Consider the following 14,787-nt stretch of genomic DNA (forward strand, 5'->3'; position numbering starts at 1 on the left):
CCAAAGTAAATCCAATTGAATAATTTGCACCTAATCATGCAGACTTTACCAACTCGTTTACTTCAATTTATTTTTAAATAAACAAAAAAATACTATTGTTACACTTACACATAATATACGGTACATTTTAGCACAACACATATTATATATGTATATACAGTAGAATCTGGTTATATTATATCCGGTTTGTCTGGAGACCAGAATTTTCGTCGCAATAACCGTGTAGACACTATAAGCGGATACGTTATAACCGGATTCTACTGTATGTACATACATCCGTCCCTCCGCACATCAGAATATTCTCAATAAGAATCTATGAATCAATAGGAGCTAGAGCCCCTATATACATATAGTATGTATATGTAAGCTTGTCTCAGGGTAATTTTAAGTAATCGATAACTATTACGTTTTCAATGCTATCGATCAGTTCATTCAAGTCAGTTAAGTAATATATGTAGATGTTTATGAGGTTAGATCGAAACTATAGTATGTGCTATTGAGGTTGGGTCAAGGTTGTTGTTGGTCTATATACACACATTGAGGTCTATAGGTCAATAGGTCTATAGGTCTATAGGTCTGTAGGTCTATAGGTCTATAGGTCTATAGGTCTATATAGGTATATAAATTTATAGGTCTATAGGTCTATAGGTCTATATAGGTCTATAGGTCTATATAGGTCTATAGGTCTATAGGTCTATAGGTCTATAGGTCTATAGGTCTATAGGTCTATAGGTCTATAGGTCTATAGGTCTATAGGTCTATAGGTCTATAGGTCTATAGGTCTATAGGTCTATATAGGTCTACAACTGTCTTAATAGTTTTACTGATACATAGAACTCGTTCTTCTGTTTAAATTGTTACCTTGATAAATTCAATTGTATTTCATATGTTTGTTATTTATTTTGATATCCATTCATTCCATATATTATCTGCTAATAGCACTGACCCTCTTCAATGGAGACAATGGCGAGTTTTTCCGACTTTGTGACTGATTCGAGCATTGGATTACATATTGACGACGCAATGATGCCATCGACATCGGCTCTTAGGATACGAAAATTGATATCACTGTAGTCGAGCTGACTGTACAGGTAAATGGGCAAACGATTGCTCATGACCCAAACACCTTGGCGCGGCTCGTGATCAACCTTTAGATCGTTGGGGAACTGAATCAGTGTGGAGTTTTCAGCAGGGTCCAGAAGCATGCCCAGGTTGGATCTGGTATATGGCTTGCTTGTATCCCAACAGCCAACATTATCGCGATGGACTTGGGTGAAGAACATAACTCCATTGCGAGCGATGCCAGAAGTGGAGGATTGGCCATTGAAGCCCCGATCGCCGATCGGAACAAACAGCTTCGATGTGTCCAGAGTGCCGTCAGTCCAAAGGGATTCGTTCAGTAATAGATCTGTGGACACCATGAATTCCTGGCAAAGAAACGCAGATCAATTAAATGGCAATTAAAATGTAATATCAAGTACGCACCTTATAGCTGGCCATCGGATGGAAATAGAGCACTCGATCTGAGCTTCTGGGTCCATTCGATAGACTCATGCCGAACACGCCGTCCAGCCACTGAAAGTTCAAGCCGTAGACATTGAAATCGGATGCCACCGGATTGGGCGAGAAATTGTAGTTGGTCACGCGCCAGCTTCGGTTCTTTGCCAAGCTATAGACAACGATGCCGAATCTCCAGACATCCGTGACAAAGACATGGGCATCCAGACAGTCGCCATTCCGTATATCCACCGCAATATTCGAATGCAGCGAGTCCTGTTTGACCTGCGATTCGGGCAGTGGATAGCGCACAATCATCTCATCGCTGCTCAAATCGAAGGCCACGATTTTCGGTGGACAGATCTGATTCAGTCTGACCGTAGCGTTCACGATGCCCGAGTCGATGGCCCACAGTCGATTGCATTGGACATCGACTGCGGTGCGATAGACGGATATTAGCTTGGAGCAGTCCGGATTGTAGGGGCTGCTGTGTGCCTGCCACGATGGATAGGGCCGGACCGGGGGACTTATCTCCTTGGTCGGATAGGGCACGGTGACCAAGCTGGCCGGAACACCGTCCTTCCAGCGTGGCGTTGTTATAAACAGACGGTTATTGAACACATCAATGCCCAAGGGCAAATTATTTTTTATCACAAAGTCGCTGGAATGGAATGGAAATAAAAATTTATATAACAGATATACATATATATGTATATGGATGTATGTAAGCACATTGTACTGCGAATGTGAATTCTGAGAATATCACTTGGAGCTTTTACTGTAGATTTAATCTGTTCATCAAGATTTTAATAATGAGAACTTTCCTCGGTAGCAAATAGTTCCTAAAGGAGCTTATGTAGTTTCCAAATTGAGGATCTTCTTAACTATATGTATATTCTAAGGACTTCATCTGTATCAAACATGAATTTGTAGGCTCTACGCAATGAAAGAAAGGATCGAACGGAAGCAGATAAGATTGGAGTGATTTTTGATCTTCGGCAAGATGTTCAAGCATGGGCTTTATATGGTCACCCTCAAGGTCATATGAGGAAGAATAATATTCATATTATTTAAGAGTTTCACATAAATAGCATTGTTCTCTGGACTCTTAGCTGTAGCTTAAGAGTATGATTACAGAATAGATCACTGTTGCTATACTATATTTGACAAAAGGAGCCATCTAGAAACAGAAACTGTGATCCTTCTGATCGATAGATTGAAGTAGGCAGTGAGAGTTATATTGAGTTACAGTCACAGCAATTCAATAGATGTAAATATTCAATAGATGTAAATATTCTAGAGAATGTATACTCAAGTCAATAAGGTTTTTGTGTCGTAAGAGTGAGACGAAGCTGCAGAGTGACTTAATCTTATATAGACATAACTCTTAATATTTTGTAGCACAAAGAGTTATATGGTCATAACCTTAACAACGCTATAATACAAAGATTAAGTCACATTGCGGCTTTATCTTACTCTCCCTCTCCCTCTCTCTCTCGCTCCCTCTCTGCCATTCAGAACTTTAAAGTGGCAGCAGAATCATGCTACCTAGAGCTTTAGAAGTGGGGCTATTGCGCAACCGAGTCGCCTAGAGCTTTGGTATGTTACGTAAATCTCACTGAGGGCTTTTGTAAGTCATGTAACTGCGTAAACTGACCACCCAGAATTCTCGCTCCATGTAGATTAGAGTATAGTAGAAAGAAACCTTACTCTACTTTTATCTACTTGTAAGGATTCAAATCCTGATGACGTTGCTACAAGCTATATCCTAATGTTCGCTATAAAGACTTCGATCCACCCTATTCTAAGTGGAGATCTTGGTTCTTTCGTTTCTATTTCCTCATCGAACTTTTGTATGAGTGTACGTAACAAATTATCATATAATCAATTGGCTAGGTCTAGCATTTCGTCTTGATCTGAAGCTTAGGATCTTTGGCAACATATGTCGTTCAACAACTCCTAACATCCTTACTTTCAGTCTGTAAAGCTGATATAAGCCTCACTGGTTAGATCCATAGAAGTCAATCTGACTTACGAATTGTTATTCCTACTCAGTCATGTTTGAGAATATTCCTCTGGAACGTGCACGAATCCGAATTTCGTTGCTCTGCAAGGCATAATTGCCTCAAGACCCCCATATAAAGGTTCAATCAAGTACCCAACTCTCATCCTAAGGATAATTGTTACGTTCATGATGATAACTCGCACTCAAAGCTACCTCAACTATGGAGCTTTTCCGCAAACTGATCTCACAATGCAACAAATCTCCCATAGACTGACTTCACAACTCCACGATCGCAATCCAATGTGTTCACTTGTTTTTGGAGAGTGCGCAAGACCAATTTGATCAATCAATCACAGCAATACATACATATATGTATGTATTATTGAGGAACTCCGGCTAATTACAAATGTTTCATAACAATCTTCGTTTACCCATTTTTGATCGCCAATTGTCTTTCGACAAATGTCGGATATTCGAAATCGATATATTTCCACTCGTTGACGACTTGAAATAGATTACTATTTCGTTTAGCATCTGGCTCTCCGGGTGGGCTTTGGAGCTTGAAACGCGTGCCTGGGCGAGCTTGATCCGAGTTTGCAGCATTGACACAAATCGAATTGTATCGAAGGCCAACGATCGAAAGCAAAATAATAATTGGTAAGTAACTCGAATTCATAGCTTATATGCGAAACTGGTTGGCTGCCTGTTGTGTTAGATGTACGAGTCGGTTTTCGCTTTCTGCTACAATGCCTCCAACAGCAACAACCAATCTCGCTCACGCACGAAAAACAACTGAAACGAAGTGAATGTCTTGTGGTCATTAAGTACTGTAAGCCAAGTTTACAGCTTACAGCTTATAAATGTCCATACATATATAAATATATATAGATATATGTATCTACTACGTCATTAGATTAGCGCCCGCTTTTTTATGATACCCTGAAACGATTGAAAATGGAAAATCGGGGTATCATAGTTGTGTCGAAATGTTTGTAACAGACAGAAGGAGGCGTGGCTAACCCTATATGGTGCATATATGCTCTTGGTCAGGATGATGGTCTGGATCGATCTAGACCTGACTCTATTTTTTCGTCCTTCAGTCTGTCCACCTGTCCATCCATCAATCAGTTAATTTTTCCGTATGCCCAGTGGTTTCCTCATTCTATCGTGCTTCTATCTGTTTATCCGTCCATTCGTCCATTTGACCGTCTGGCCGTCCATCTGTCCGTCCGTCCATGCGTCCGTCCATCCATCCGTCCGTCCGTCCATCCATCCGTCCGTCCGTCCGTCCATCCATACGTCCGTCCGCCCATCCATACGTCCATCGGTCCGTCCATCCGTCCGTCCATCCGTCCATCCATCCATCCATACGTCCATCCATACGTCAGTCCGTGCGTTCGTCCATACATCCGTCTGTCCGTCCATCACTCTATCTGTCCATATGTCCGTCTGCCTGTCCATCACTCTATCTGAATGTACGTACTTTTATGTCCGTCAGTCCGTCCGTCCGTGTGTCCATTTATCCGTTCATCCATTCGTCCGCCTGTCTGTCTATCCGCTTATCCATCTGCTCGTCCAACCGTCTGTCCATCTGTCCCCTACATTCATACGTCCATCAGTCTGTCTGTCTGTCCGTCCATCCATTCGCCTGCCCCTTCGCCCATCCATCTCAGCAGCTAAATGAGCTAGAGCCTTCAATTTTCGCAATTCGTGTTGTAAACTGACGGCGCTGGTAGAGGCGATGAGCGTCGTCGATTCGGTGTGGGCTCACTTCCTGTCGCAATTATTTTTCTTTTTTATAAACGTGAAAGCGACGCCAACTTCCTCACGATATTTTCTATCCATTTCTTGTTGACAAATATTTACGTTGCGAGCAACGTGTTTTTATTAGTCGAATATTTGGCTATGCTATAGGCGCAGATCGGTCGAGTTGCAGGGTATCGCCTATTCGAGCAGTCCCGACTAAAGTTTTCTTACTTGTTTTGCATTCGTACACCGAGCCTAACCAACTATAACCAGACATTCTCTATGATATTAAGGTCAGGGTAGTGTAGGGGCCATTCAATGAACTCTACATTTCAGGTCCGAGTCTGGAGCTGGAGCTGGAAATGCCAGTTGATATTCAAAGTGCGAAAAACCAACATCTTACGGCTAATCCATCTGTTTAAGTGGTCCAAATAATGTTCCTCTCTATGGAGTCGGTGCAAATAAGAGTGGGAAAATGAATGGATAAGGACTGGGTAGATCAAGTCATAAGGAATTTTTGATTGGCTTGAGTGTCTTTCATTCTGTCTTTGGCTACAAATAAACTTTTAAGTCATTAAAAAAAAAAAAAACTAGGAATAAAACCAGTTTTTTCTTTGATTCCTCAACACAATTAGTGCGCATTGAATGCTTTTTTCAACATGGATCGATTTTCTGTCGTACCTGTTATTGCCAATGAAGTGTTTTCAACAGAAAGTAAATCATTGTTGCTCAATGTCTGTCGGCATATTTCGCAACTTTTTTTTCACAAATGGTTCAGAATGAAGTTAAAGCCTCAATCTTTGTTATCCAGAGATGGATCTGCATTTTCCTTCATAGAACCTCTTTCCTATAGATGATGAGCTTTGTAGTCTTTGGTAACTCTGATTGCTATATACTCACAATTGCATGTGGGGGCGCTATCTTGACGAGAACCGAACCCTTGCACTACTCAAGATATCGACATAAACAAACGGTTCTTCTATCGAGCTGTAGCTTTAGATTGTAGAGATCACAGATGGGAATAGGAAAACAAGAAGAGGGCAACAAATCAAGTAAACCTAATGCAGATATGGTATTTGCCACGCCTCTACTGGACAGCTAGCGACTTAACACTTCTTAAGGCGAGCGTAAATATCCCAAAATTCTTGAATTTTCCAATGTGGCGAAATTCAGATGAAACAGCGGACCCTAGGAAGTACATCCAGTTGAGGCGTACATCCTTTTGACTTTATGAATGAGTATAAGAAATGCGTAAAACCTAATATATCATTTAGACAAAATCGTGAATTTGCTGTATTTAGTTTTGTTTAGTTTGTTGTTTTTATTATTATTATTATTTTATATTATTGAACTCTCTAAGTTAACTAGAATACACAACTCTACGCTTTTCATTAAACATTAATTAATTGTTTTTAGTTTTTCATTTTTTCTTTTTGTATATATATATATATATTTATATTTATATTTATTATTATTATGTTTTGTTTCGTTTCTGTATTATCTCTTTAAGACTTAATATAGCATTTTTTCTGTTCCAACTTTAAAACTTAAAAAAAAAAAAAAACACGAATAAAAAACTGGACAAGACACACGAATTTTCAAAATGAAATGTTTAGCTAGCTTAAACAAAGAATTTAAAAATTTGTAATTTTCGTTTTGCTTTTTTTTTTTGTAATAAATATTTAATAGAATTTGCTCTGGTTGAAACACACGATTAATTGGCAACCTAGTTGTATGTATATTTATATATATATAGAGATGTACATATATAGATAATATACAGCCGCGGTCATTCGAATAGTACTACTGCATACGAAATGCTGTAACCAAAAACAATTTGAAATGAAATGAAATACCGTTATTCATTTCGATATATGGTCAAACATTTAGTGCTACTATTCTTGCGACCGCAGCTGTATGTACATGTGTGTGTATGGGTGTGTGTGTGTGTGTGTGAGGCTGTGTGTATATATATATAAAAGTTTTACATTAACAACTTTGTAACTTAAGATTAGTTTCATTTTGTTTGTTTATATTTAAGCATTTAACAATTAAGAGCTGCGTCATAGTTAAGAAATTAAAATTACAACTAAAAACAAACAAATGTAATAAAAATGAAAAACAAGAAAATTCACGTCAAGTTTGATTGAATGCATTGGCGGGCGGTCTGCGGCTCAACATAGTCCAAGAGTGTGCGAGGGCGCGGGGTCGTAGGGGCGTGTGATAGGTGGGGGCGGAAGTGGGATGTGCTGTGGTAATTCTGCTCAAATGTGTCAGTAGTCCAAGCAGCTGACAAAGAAAACAGTTGTCCATGTTTATGTATATATATATATATATATATATATATATATATATATATATATATATATATATATATATATATATATATATATGCTTGTGGATACATATATATTTATTTTGGGGTATATACAGCTAACTATATAGTCATGACGGCACACATATATAAATACATATATATATATATACATATATATTGTGTATCTGATTTCTCTAAGTTATGTTTATTGGATTTGCAATGCAATCGGTAACTCTTGTCCATCCAAAATTATTATCGTCTCTTGCTTTCGGTCTGCCCTTCTCTCTTGTTTTTTGTTTTTTTTTTTTTTGTTTTTATACTCGATTTGTCAGCTACTATATAATTGCTATATTACTAAGAATTGTTTCAAACTTTTTCTTGCTTACACATTAATATACATATATAAGGTTTTAGATCATATATATATCATATTTATAAGTATGTCCATCGAATCACGTTCATTTGTTATGTGTATATATATATATCTAGAGATTGATACATATATGTGTATGTGTGTGTTTGTGTGTGTTGTTCAATTGTATTTTTTGTTTTTTGTATATCGTGGCGATCTGATCTAGTTCAAATCGAGGCATTGTTTTTTTTCTTTTTTGTTTTTTAGACAGCAGCTAGTAGAGCTGCTGCTACTATTGTTTTAGTTGTTTCGATAATATATTTAAACCGATATTATAATTCCATATCACGGGCCTCGTCCTCACTGTAGTCGGACATGCTCGACTCGCTGTCGCTGCTCTCGCGCTCCTGTTGCGCCGCTCGCAGCGCATCCTCGGTCGCATACCGCTGCACATAGTCGGCGACCTTGCGATGATATTCCTCGGGCTCGTGCAGATAGAGGGCGGCCGCATCTCGATTCAATGGATCGACTGGATTTGGATATGTGAGCAGTTGTGGCAAGAACGATTCAAATATATTCGATAGATCGTACAATGCCGTCCAGGCTTGATTGATCACATCCAGGCAAACGGTGCCCGATGATTCGTCAATATTGGGATGATAGATCTTATTGACAAATCCAATACTTGGTGATTTGAATGGATAGTTGTCGGGCAGATAGACGCGCACCTTCCAAACGCCGCCCTCGTAGGGTGTGCCAGTTGGGCCAAAGAACTTCACATGGAATTCGTTAAGGCCGCCAAGGATCGTGACCTCGTGTTTGGATTCGATTAGTTTGATGACGTCATTGTCCATGCGTCGTTTACCAGCGCTGGGAGATGACATTGTTATTCTTTTGTTGTTGTTGTTGTTGTTGTTTTAGATGTGGATTTCTATAACACTGAGGACACGGTGCGCTCGTTGTATACGCTAAGGCTGAAGCGGTGATTGTTGTTGCTATTTGTTGTTGCAGTGGTTGACGTTGATATTATTGCTAATATTGTTATTATAACTATTGCTATTTGACTGTATTGCTGCTCCCCTGGCCAAGGCACACATCAATAGAACAATAATCCGGAGTTGCGGCGATCCACCAATAGCTCCAGCTGCAGCTGTCTGCTGTCTATCTGCAAATGAAATCGAATATCAATTATCAGCGTTATTTACGTATGTATGTATGTATGTATGTATGCGCATGGGTCTGCTATCCTTATCAATGCTATCAACATGGGATTGACCATGAGAGATGATGCTGCTGCCACTGTTGCTGCTGCAGCCACATCTTTGCCCAAATGTAGGTCAACTGGGGCCAGTATGGCAAACTTGTTGGCTATCTCGCTCGCACAGCCTAAATTCAAATGAAACTATGTCAACGGCGCAGTTAGCAGCGCAGTTGCAGCACTAGAAGCAACAGCAACACCAACAACAACAGTAAACTGTGACGTCGCGCCATTTGGCTCTCCTGTCTGCCTGCCTGCCTGCTTACTTTCTCAAGCACGCACACTCGCGCACACACACACACACACACATCTACACTCTATTTACACATCATCACTTCTGTGAGAAAGGGGCTGCGGTTGGTGAGAGCGCTGCAGTTGCCATAAGCAACACCAGTACAAGGACAAGCATGCATTAACGGTACTATTTTTCTTCCTTCTTGTTTTTTTTTGCATACTTTCCAGAGCCTGAGTGAATGTGGAATGATATTGGAAGCTCTTCAATTCTACAACTGTTATTGCGTGCTCGCTAACTGTTTGCCCTTCCAATAAATACTCAACTGATTCCCGCACCCACAGCTCTTTGCAACAATTGAAACTGTTTTGCTATGATTGTTTTGTCATCTGTCTCACTCTTCCTCCTGCTTGCAGGCTATTTTGTTGATGGCGCGCCTCACTTGGTTGGGCGGGCGACTGTTGTTTCCAAACAAGCTCAGCTGTTTAATGTTATTGGCTGGCTGACAAACGGGAGCGAGCGAATGAGAATATAACAAAAAAAAAAAAGAAAAAAAAATGAACAGACAACATAAAAAAAAAAGAGAGTGAAGTGTTAGCAGCAACCCCCGTAAAGAGCATACAGTGCGCACTACCATTGTAAAACGCAACATTTGTGTTCAGTATGGCGTATGTGTATATATTCATACATATATGTCCATTTCGTATTTCTAATTTTTGTTTCTTTTCTTAAGCGCGTTGAGTCAACCAACTGCGTATGAGTAATATTTATAGAATAGCTTTCGCTATGACGATGCCATTAGTTATATATTCTATATCACCTAACAGATGCACAAAAGGTTTGCTTATCACCAATTCCGAAGTTATTAGATGGAATTTGAATATGCATATTATTTTTGATGGGATTAATGCGTCATTTACCAAATCAGATATTTGCAATTGCAAGTAATTGGCTTTTGTATTTCATTGCAGACGAATTCATCTGGTTAGAGATTTATCAATTTGTTTCTCCGTTTTCCCCAACTGCTCAAAACACAAATGTGTTCAACGGACGATTAACTGTCAACACACACTGTTCACTGGTCAACAGCTGCTCTCTTTTGGATGAGCTAATTCAATTCGTGCTCGTCTACTCTGGCTCGCCAGCTGGCCCTGTGTCGTTATTTCCGTCTCCCTTTTGCTGGTGTGATGTTTGTGTACACACTGGCTACAGTGAAGCTCATCAATTGGAAATGGCTTTTGGTCACTTTTTGCTTTGCTATTGAGTTTTGCCAAGTTTCACTGTACGGGTTTGTTGTTGATATATACACACTTATACCTAAATACTATTAGACACACAAATACATGCATACAAACATGCACACGGAGCAGGGAGAGGAGTTCACTGTTGTTATTTGCGTTAGTTTTCAGCGTTTTGTTTGTTGTTGCTGCTCTCAGCTGAGTGCTGTGCATGCATGTGTTCCTGTATACGTGTGTGAGTGCGCGGGAGAGCGCGCGTGAGCCTGTGAGTGTAAAGCCCACGCTCTCGCTCTCGCTCTCGCTCTCTCTCTCTACCTCTGGAAGATCAACAACAATAACAACAACGCAGTGTTGACTAACCAAATGACACTCAGCTGCAATTTTCGTTCAAGACAACAACAACAGCAGCCATACATATGTGCACGTTATTGTTGTTTTTATTTCTCTTTCTTCTTTTGCTTTGCTTATTGTTCGCTGTCTAATAATGTTGGCATATACATATGTACGCACGTTTGTATGTGTATACGCACACAAATACTTTTGTATATGCAGATATACATATGTATGTATGTATGTAGATATTTTTGATTATATATTAATACATTTAAAATCACGCAAAACTCAAAGCAAAGAAGAATAGCAAAGAAAGCAAATGTGGAAATGAAATGAAAATTAAATTGTTGTGTGCATGCTTTCTCTCAATATTCTGTGAACAACACACCAACAACTGATAGACACACACATACGCACGCACACTCATAAACACACGCAGCTGACTGCTTTTTTTCTTGTTGTATTGCATTTTCAGATAATTACGAAACTTTTTGAAAACAATTTCAACAAAAAACACGCACACATGTAAATAGATAACAGACTCGTGTTGTTATTTGACTCTTTCATTTGCTTCGCTTTGTCTTTTGTTTTATTTATTTATATTTTGTGGTATTGCTTTACTTTTGTTTGCTGCCGTTTTGTTGTTGTTTTGTGGTCGTATTTGTTATTGTCTGCGTTTTTTCTCTTTGTGCGCCTTTGGCCCTTGATTTGATTTTGCTCTTGTTTTGGATTTAGATAGATGTATATTTTTTGTTTTGTGTTGTCTACTTCAACTAGTTACTGAAAATTAACTGGCAACAGAGTTTGGAAGCCCCCAGCGAGCAGCGCACGAACATCTGAAAGCAGCATAAGAAGCAGCAGCAAAAGCAGAGGCAGCAGCAGCGGCTGCGGCAGAGGCAGCGACTGCGAGGGAGAGAACTCGCGCACCACAGAGCCACAGCAACAGACAGACAGGGAGAGAGAGTAGAAAAAAAGAGTGCAGATAAAACAGAGCAGCCGAGGCTAATGCGAACGTCAGAGCGAGAGCGAACGTAACGCGCTAACCTGCTAGCGAGCAGACAGAGCGGCCAAGAGAGGGAGAGCGCGTACGAGAGAGGCTCCCACAAAGCACATGTACAAAGAAAATCATACTAACAAAGCGAGAGCCAAAGCCAACCAGCAACAACAACAACAACAACGACAGCAATAACAAAACTGTGCAAACAATATTAGGCGAAAGAGCCAGTCGAAGCAGAGGAAGCAACAATAACAACAACAGCAACCAGTCCCAACAATTCTGCCAAGCAAAGAAAAGCTATAATCAAGGACAGCAGCTGTAAAGCACACACGACGCTAAATGCAACACAGACACACTCACACACACACACACTCTCATAGTTATGAAGCGCATGAGACGGTCGGACAACGCCGAAGCTTTCAATGCCCTTCATTTGCCAACAAACGTTTCGTGCTTATTCGCTATGACGCACAAGTCAGTGTGTGCCCTGGCTTTCCACTAATTCTCTGCCTCGACATACACACACACACACACCGATATCGACACCCACATATACATACATACAAAAAAAAAAAATAAAAGCCCTTCCAAAGCACAGTTCCAGTCCAGCTCAAGTATGGACTTCACATTTGAAGCTAGGCAACCCAACTGTAAAGGGAAATTGATTTAAGTGTGAAACTAACGGGGTCAAACGCATGCATGTATGTATGTACATGCATGCATATGTGTGCCTGTGCACACAGTTTTATACCAAACAAAGTTCTTCTAAGCGCACAGCAATTTGTGAATTTTCAAGAAGGTGTTTGCTCCTATACACTAACCACTCTCTTTAGAAATCTCCGCTCTCCCCTCACACATTTACTCTATCTCTTTCTCTCTTCACACTCCCCCTCTCCAGGCACATACAAAGCAGCCCTCGGGCCACACGGTCATTGACTGCGCATTAAAGTCTACCCAAGTGCATAATGAGGCAAGCGAAAATAAAGAAGGGGCGGGCAGGGAGGGGAAGGAGTGTAGAGGCATAATATGGGCTAACGGTGGGTTGGCCAATATGGGCTAAGGCCAACGACAATTAAAAAATGGTGAAGAAAAATAAAATTAAAATATGTAAATAAACAAAATGTTTGTAAAAGCTTTCAGACGCCAAAGCCTGCACACATACACTTGTACATGCACACATACACCAGTGTGTGTGCATGTTTCTGCGCATGTATTGGTGTGTGTAACATTTCCGTTGCTGCTGATAAGATTTAAAACGCAAAAGCAAAGGCAAATGAAAAGAAATCATAAACACAACGCAATAAGCATGCGAAAAGCAAAGTGCGTAGTAGAAGGAGAGCAGACAAAAACAAGAAAACATAGACAGACACACACACTCATGCATACAAACATACATAATGTAAATAAGCAACCGAAGAGAAATGACACTTTCTGTATACAGCTTTTAATAACAATTATGGCTGTAATCAAATTGCTCGCAAAGAATTCGCAGCAGCATATCAGAAACCTGAAGCCGAATGTCTGACTCTGCAGCTCTATAAGTCAGTTTTAATTTAACATTATCTCTAGCCTCTGAATAATTATCGAAATCCGAGTAGGCACAATAAAGATAATAGCAAGGATACACATACACGCATACATACACACTCTTTGAACTGTAGGCCCAACATGTCGACTGATGGGACTGCAATTATTGAGTATAGAAACGCCAAAAGCAACAAAATAAAGGAAAAAGCGAAAATAACAAATGCTAAATCAAATTGCAACGGCTATTTTGGCGTTGTGCTAAACACACTTGGAGCAAGCGAGCGAGAGAGACAGAATGATATATATACATAGTTAAAGAGCGCGAGTGGAGAGCAACACAGTCAGAAGGCACAACAAAATTGCAAGGGCTGCCTACACACACACACAAATATATATATGTATGCATTTATATGCACATATACTTGTGAACAATGTGCATACGTAAGAGCAATATTGGGCGTACGATGACCAAACTTTTGAAGACAGTAGGCAGGCAGCTCACCAATAGTAACAATTACAGTTAGAATTTGTCACAAAGGAGCGCAGCGATCTCTGCAACCTTTAACGGCTGTTTTCCCAATTAATGTATGTTGTTGAAGTCTGTGTGTGGCACCCCAAACAGCACATACTCACGCACCCAGACACAAAGACGTACATATATTATATTTAATTGCACGACCTTTAGTTAATAAATAGTTACATTTCGTTTGGCCATGAGGGGGATACCTTTTATTATGATTTCTCCGTTTTTATTGTTGTGTTGTTCGTGTGGCTGGCGCCGCCTTTGATTTTTACGCTTCGATACGTCTCCACATTGTTTTATGCACCAAACGCCTATGCATTTTCTTATGGTTGCTGTTGGTTTTTTCGGTTATTTATTCGACAGCGACAACTGTTTAATTATTATCTAATTATCTATTAAATTCACTGCGTTTGCTATCGCTCCATCCGTTTTCTTTCAGTTTCTCCCGTTTCTGGTTAGCTGGCTGTCGCCTTCGGCTTTCCAGCTGTTATGCTCTACTCGAACTGTAAATATTAATCGATACGAAAGTGATATTCGATAGCTGTTAAATTTCAAATTAGCCCAACTAAAAATCGTCCCTGCTGGCAAAACTGGTACGCAGCTCACAACATATGTTTGAAATAAACAGATGAATAAACGCAGAGATTTCTTAGTATGAGTTAAGTGGTACATTCTCTTTCGCCAGAACACATTTATTGATGTTTTAATTAATTTATAGTATGGTTATCGCACCGTTAGGCGACTTACCAACATACGTTATTT

The 14,787-nt window shown here is 39.9% G+C and overlaps 2 protein-coding genes across 3 annotated transcripts; both read right to left on the reverse strand.

Moving 5' to 3' along the window:
* Nucleotides 1-880: 880 nt before the first annotated feature.
* Nucleotides 881-4,317, reverse strand: yellow-h (L-dopachrome tautomerase yellow-h). Its single transcript, XM_018108825.3, has 3 exons — nucleotides 3,934-4,317; nucleotides 1,486-2,158; nucleotides 881-1,427 (listed from the first exon to the last, which is right to left on the reverse strand). The coding sequence occupies exons 1-3, from the start codon at nucleotides 4,176-4,178 to the stop codon at nucleotides 933-935; spliced, it is 1,413 nt and encodes a 470-aa protein (XP_017964314.1). The 5' UTR covers nucleotides 4,179-4,317; the 3' UTR covers nucleotides 881-932.
* Nucleotides 4,318-7,968: 3,651 nt separating this feature from the next.
* On the reverse strand, nucleotides 7,969-14,530 carry UbcE2H (ubiquitin conjugating enzyme E2H). 2 transcript variants are annotated; one of them, XM_018108839.3, is made up of 2 exons: nucleotides 14,229-14,530; nucleotides 7,969-9,082 (listed from the first exon to the last, which is right to left on the reverse strand). In XM_018108839.3, the coding sequence occupies exon 2, from the start codon at nucleotides 8,799-8,801 to the stop codon at nucleotides 8,250-8,252; it is 552 nt and encodes a 183-aa protein (XP_017964328.1). In that variant the 5' UTR covers nucleotides 8,802-9,082; nucleotides 14,229-14,530; the 3' UTR covers nucleotides 7,969-8,249. The 2 variants fall into 2 exon arrangements, with proteins under 2 accessions (XP_017964328.1, XP_089119094.1); XM_089262968.1 differs by lacking the exon at nucleotides 14,229-14,530 and adding an exon at nucleotides 11,600-11,829.
* Between the last annotated feature and the right edge of the window lie 257 nt (nucleotides 14,531-14,787).

The sequence above is a fragment of the Drosophila navojoa genome, chromosome X, assembly GCF_054131105.1.
Source record: "Drosophila navojoa isolate 15081-1374.11 chromosome X, UAZ_NAV_1.0, whole genome shotgun sequence".
Classification (NCBI taxonomy): Eukaryota; Metazoa; Arthropoda; class Insecta; order Diptera; family Drosophilidae; genus Drosophila; species Drosophila navojoa.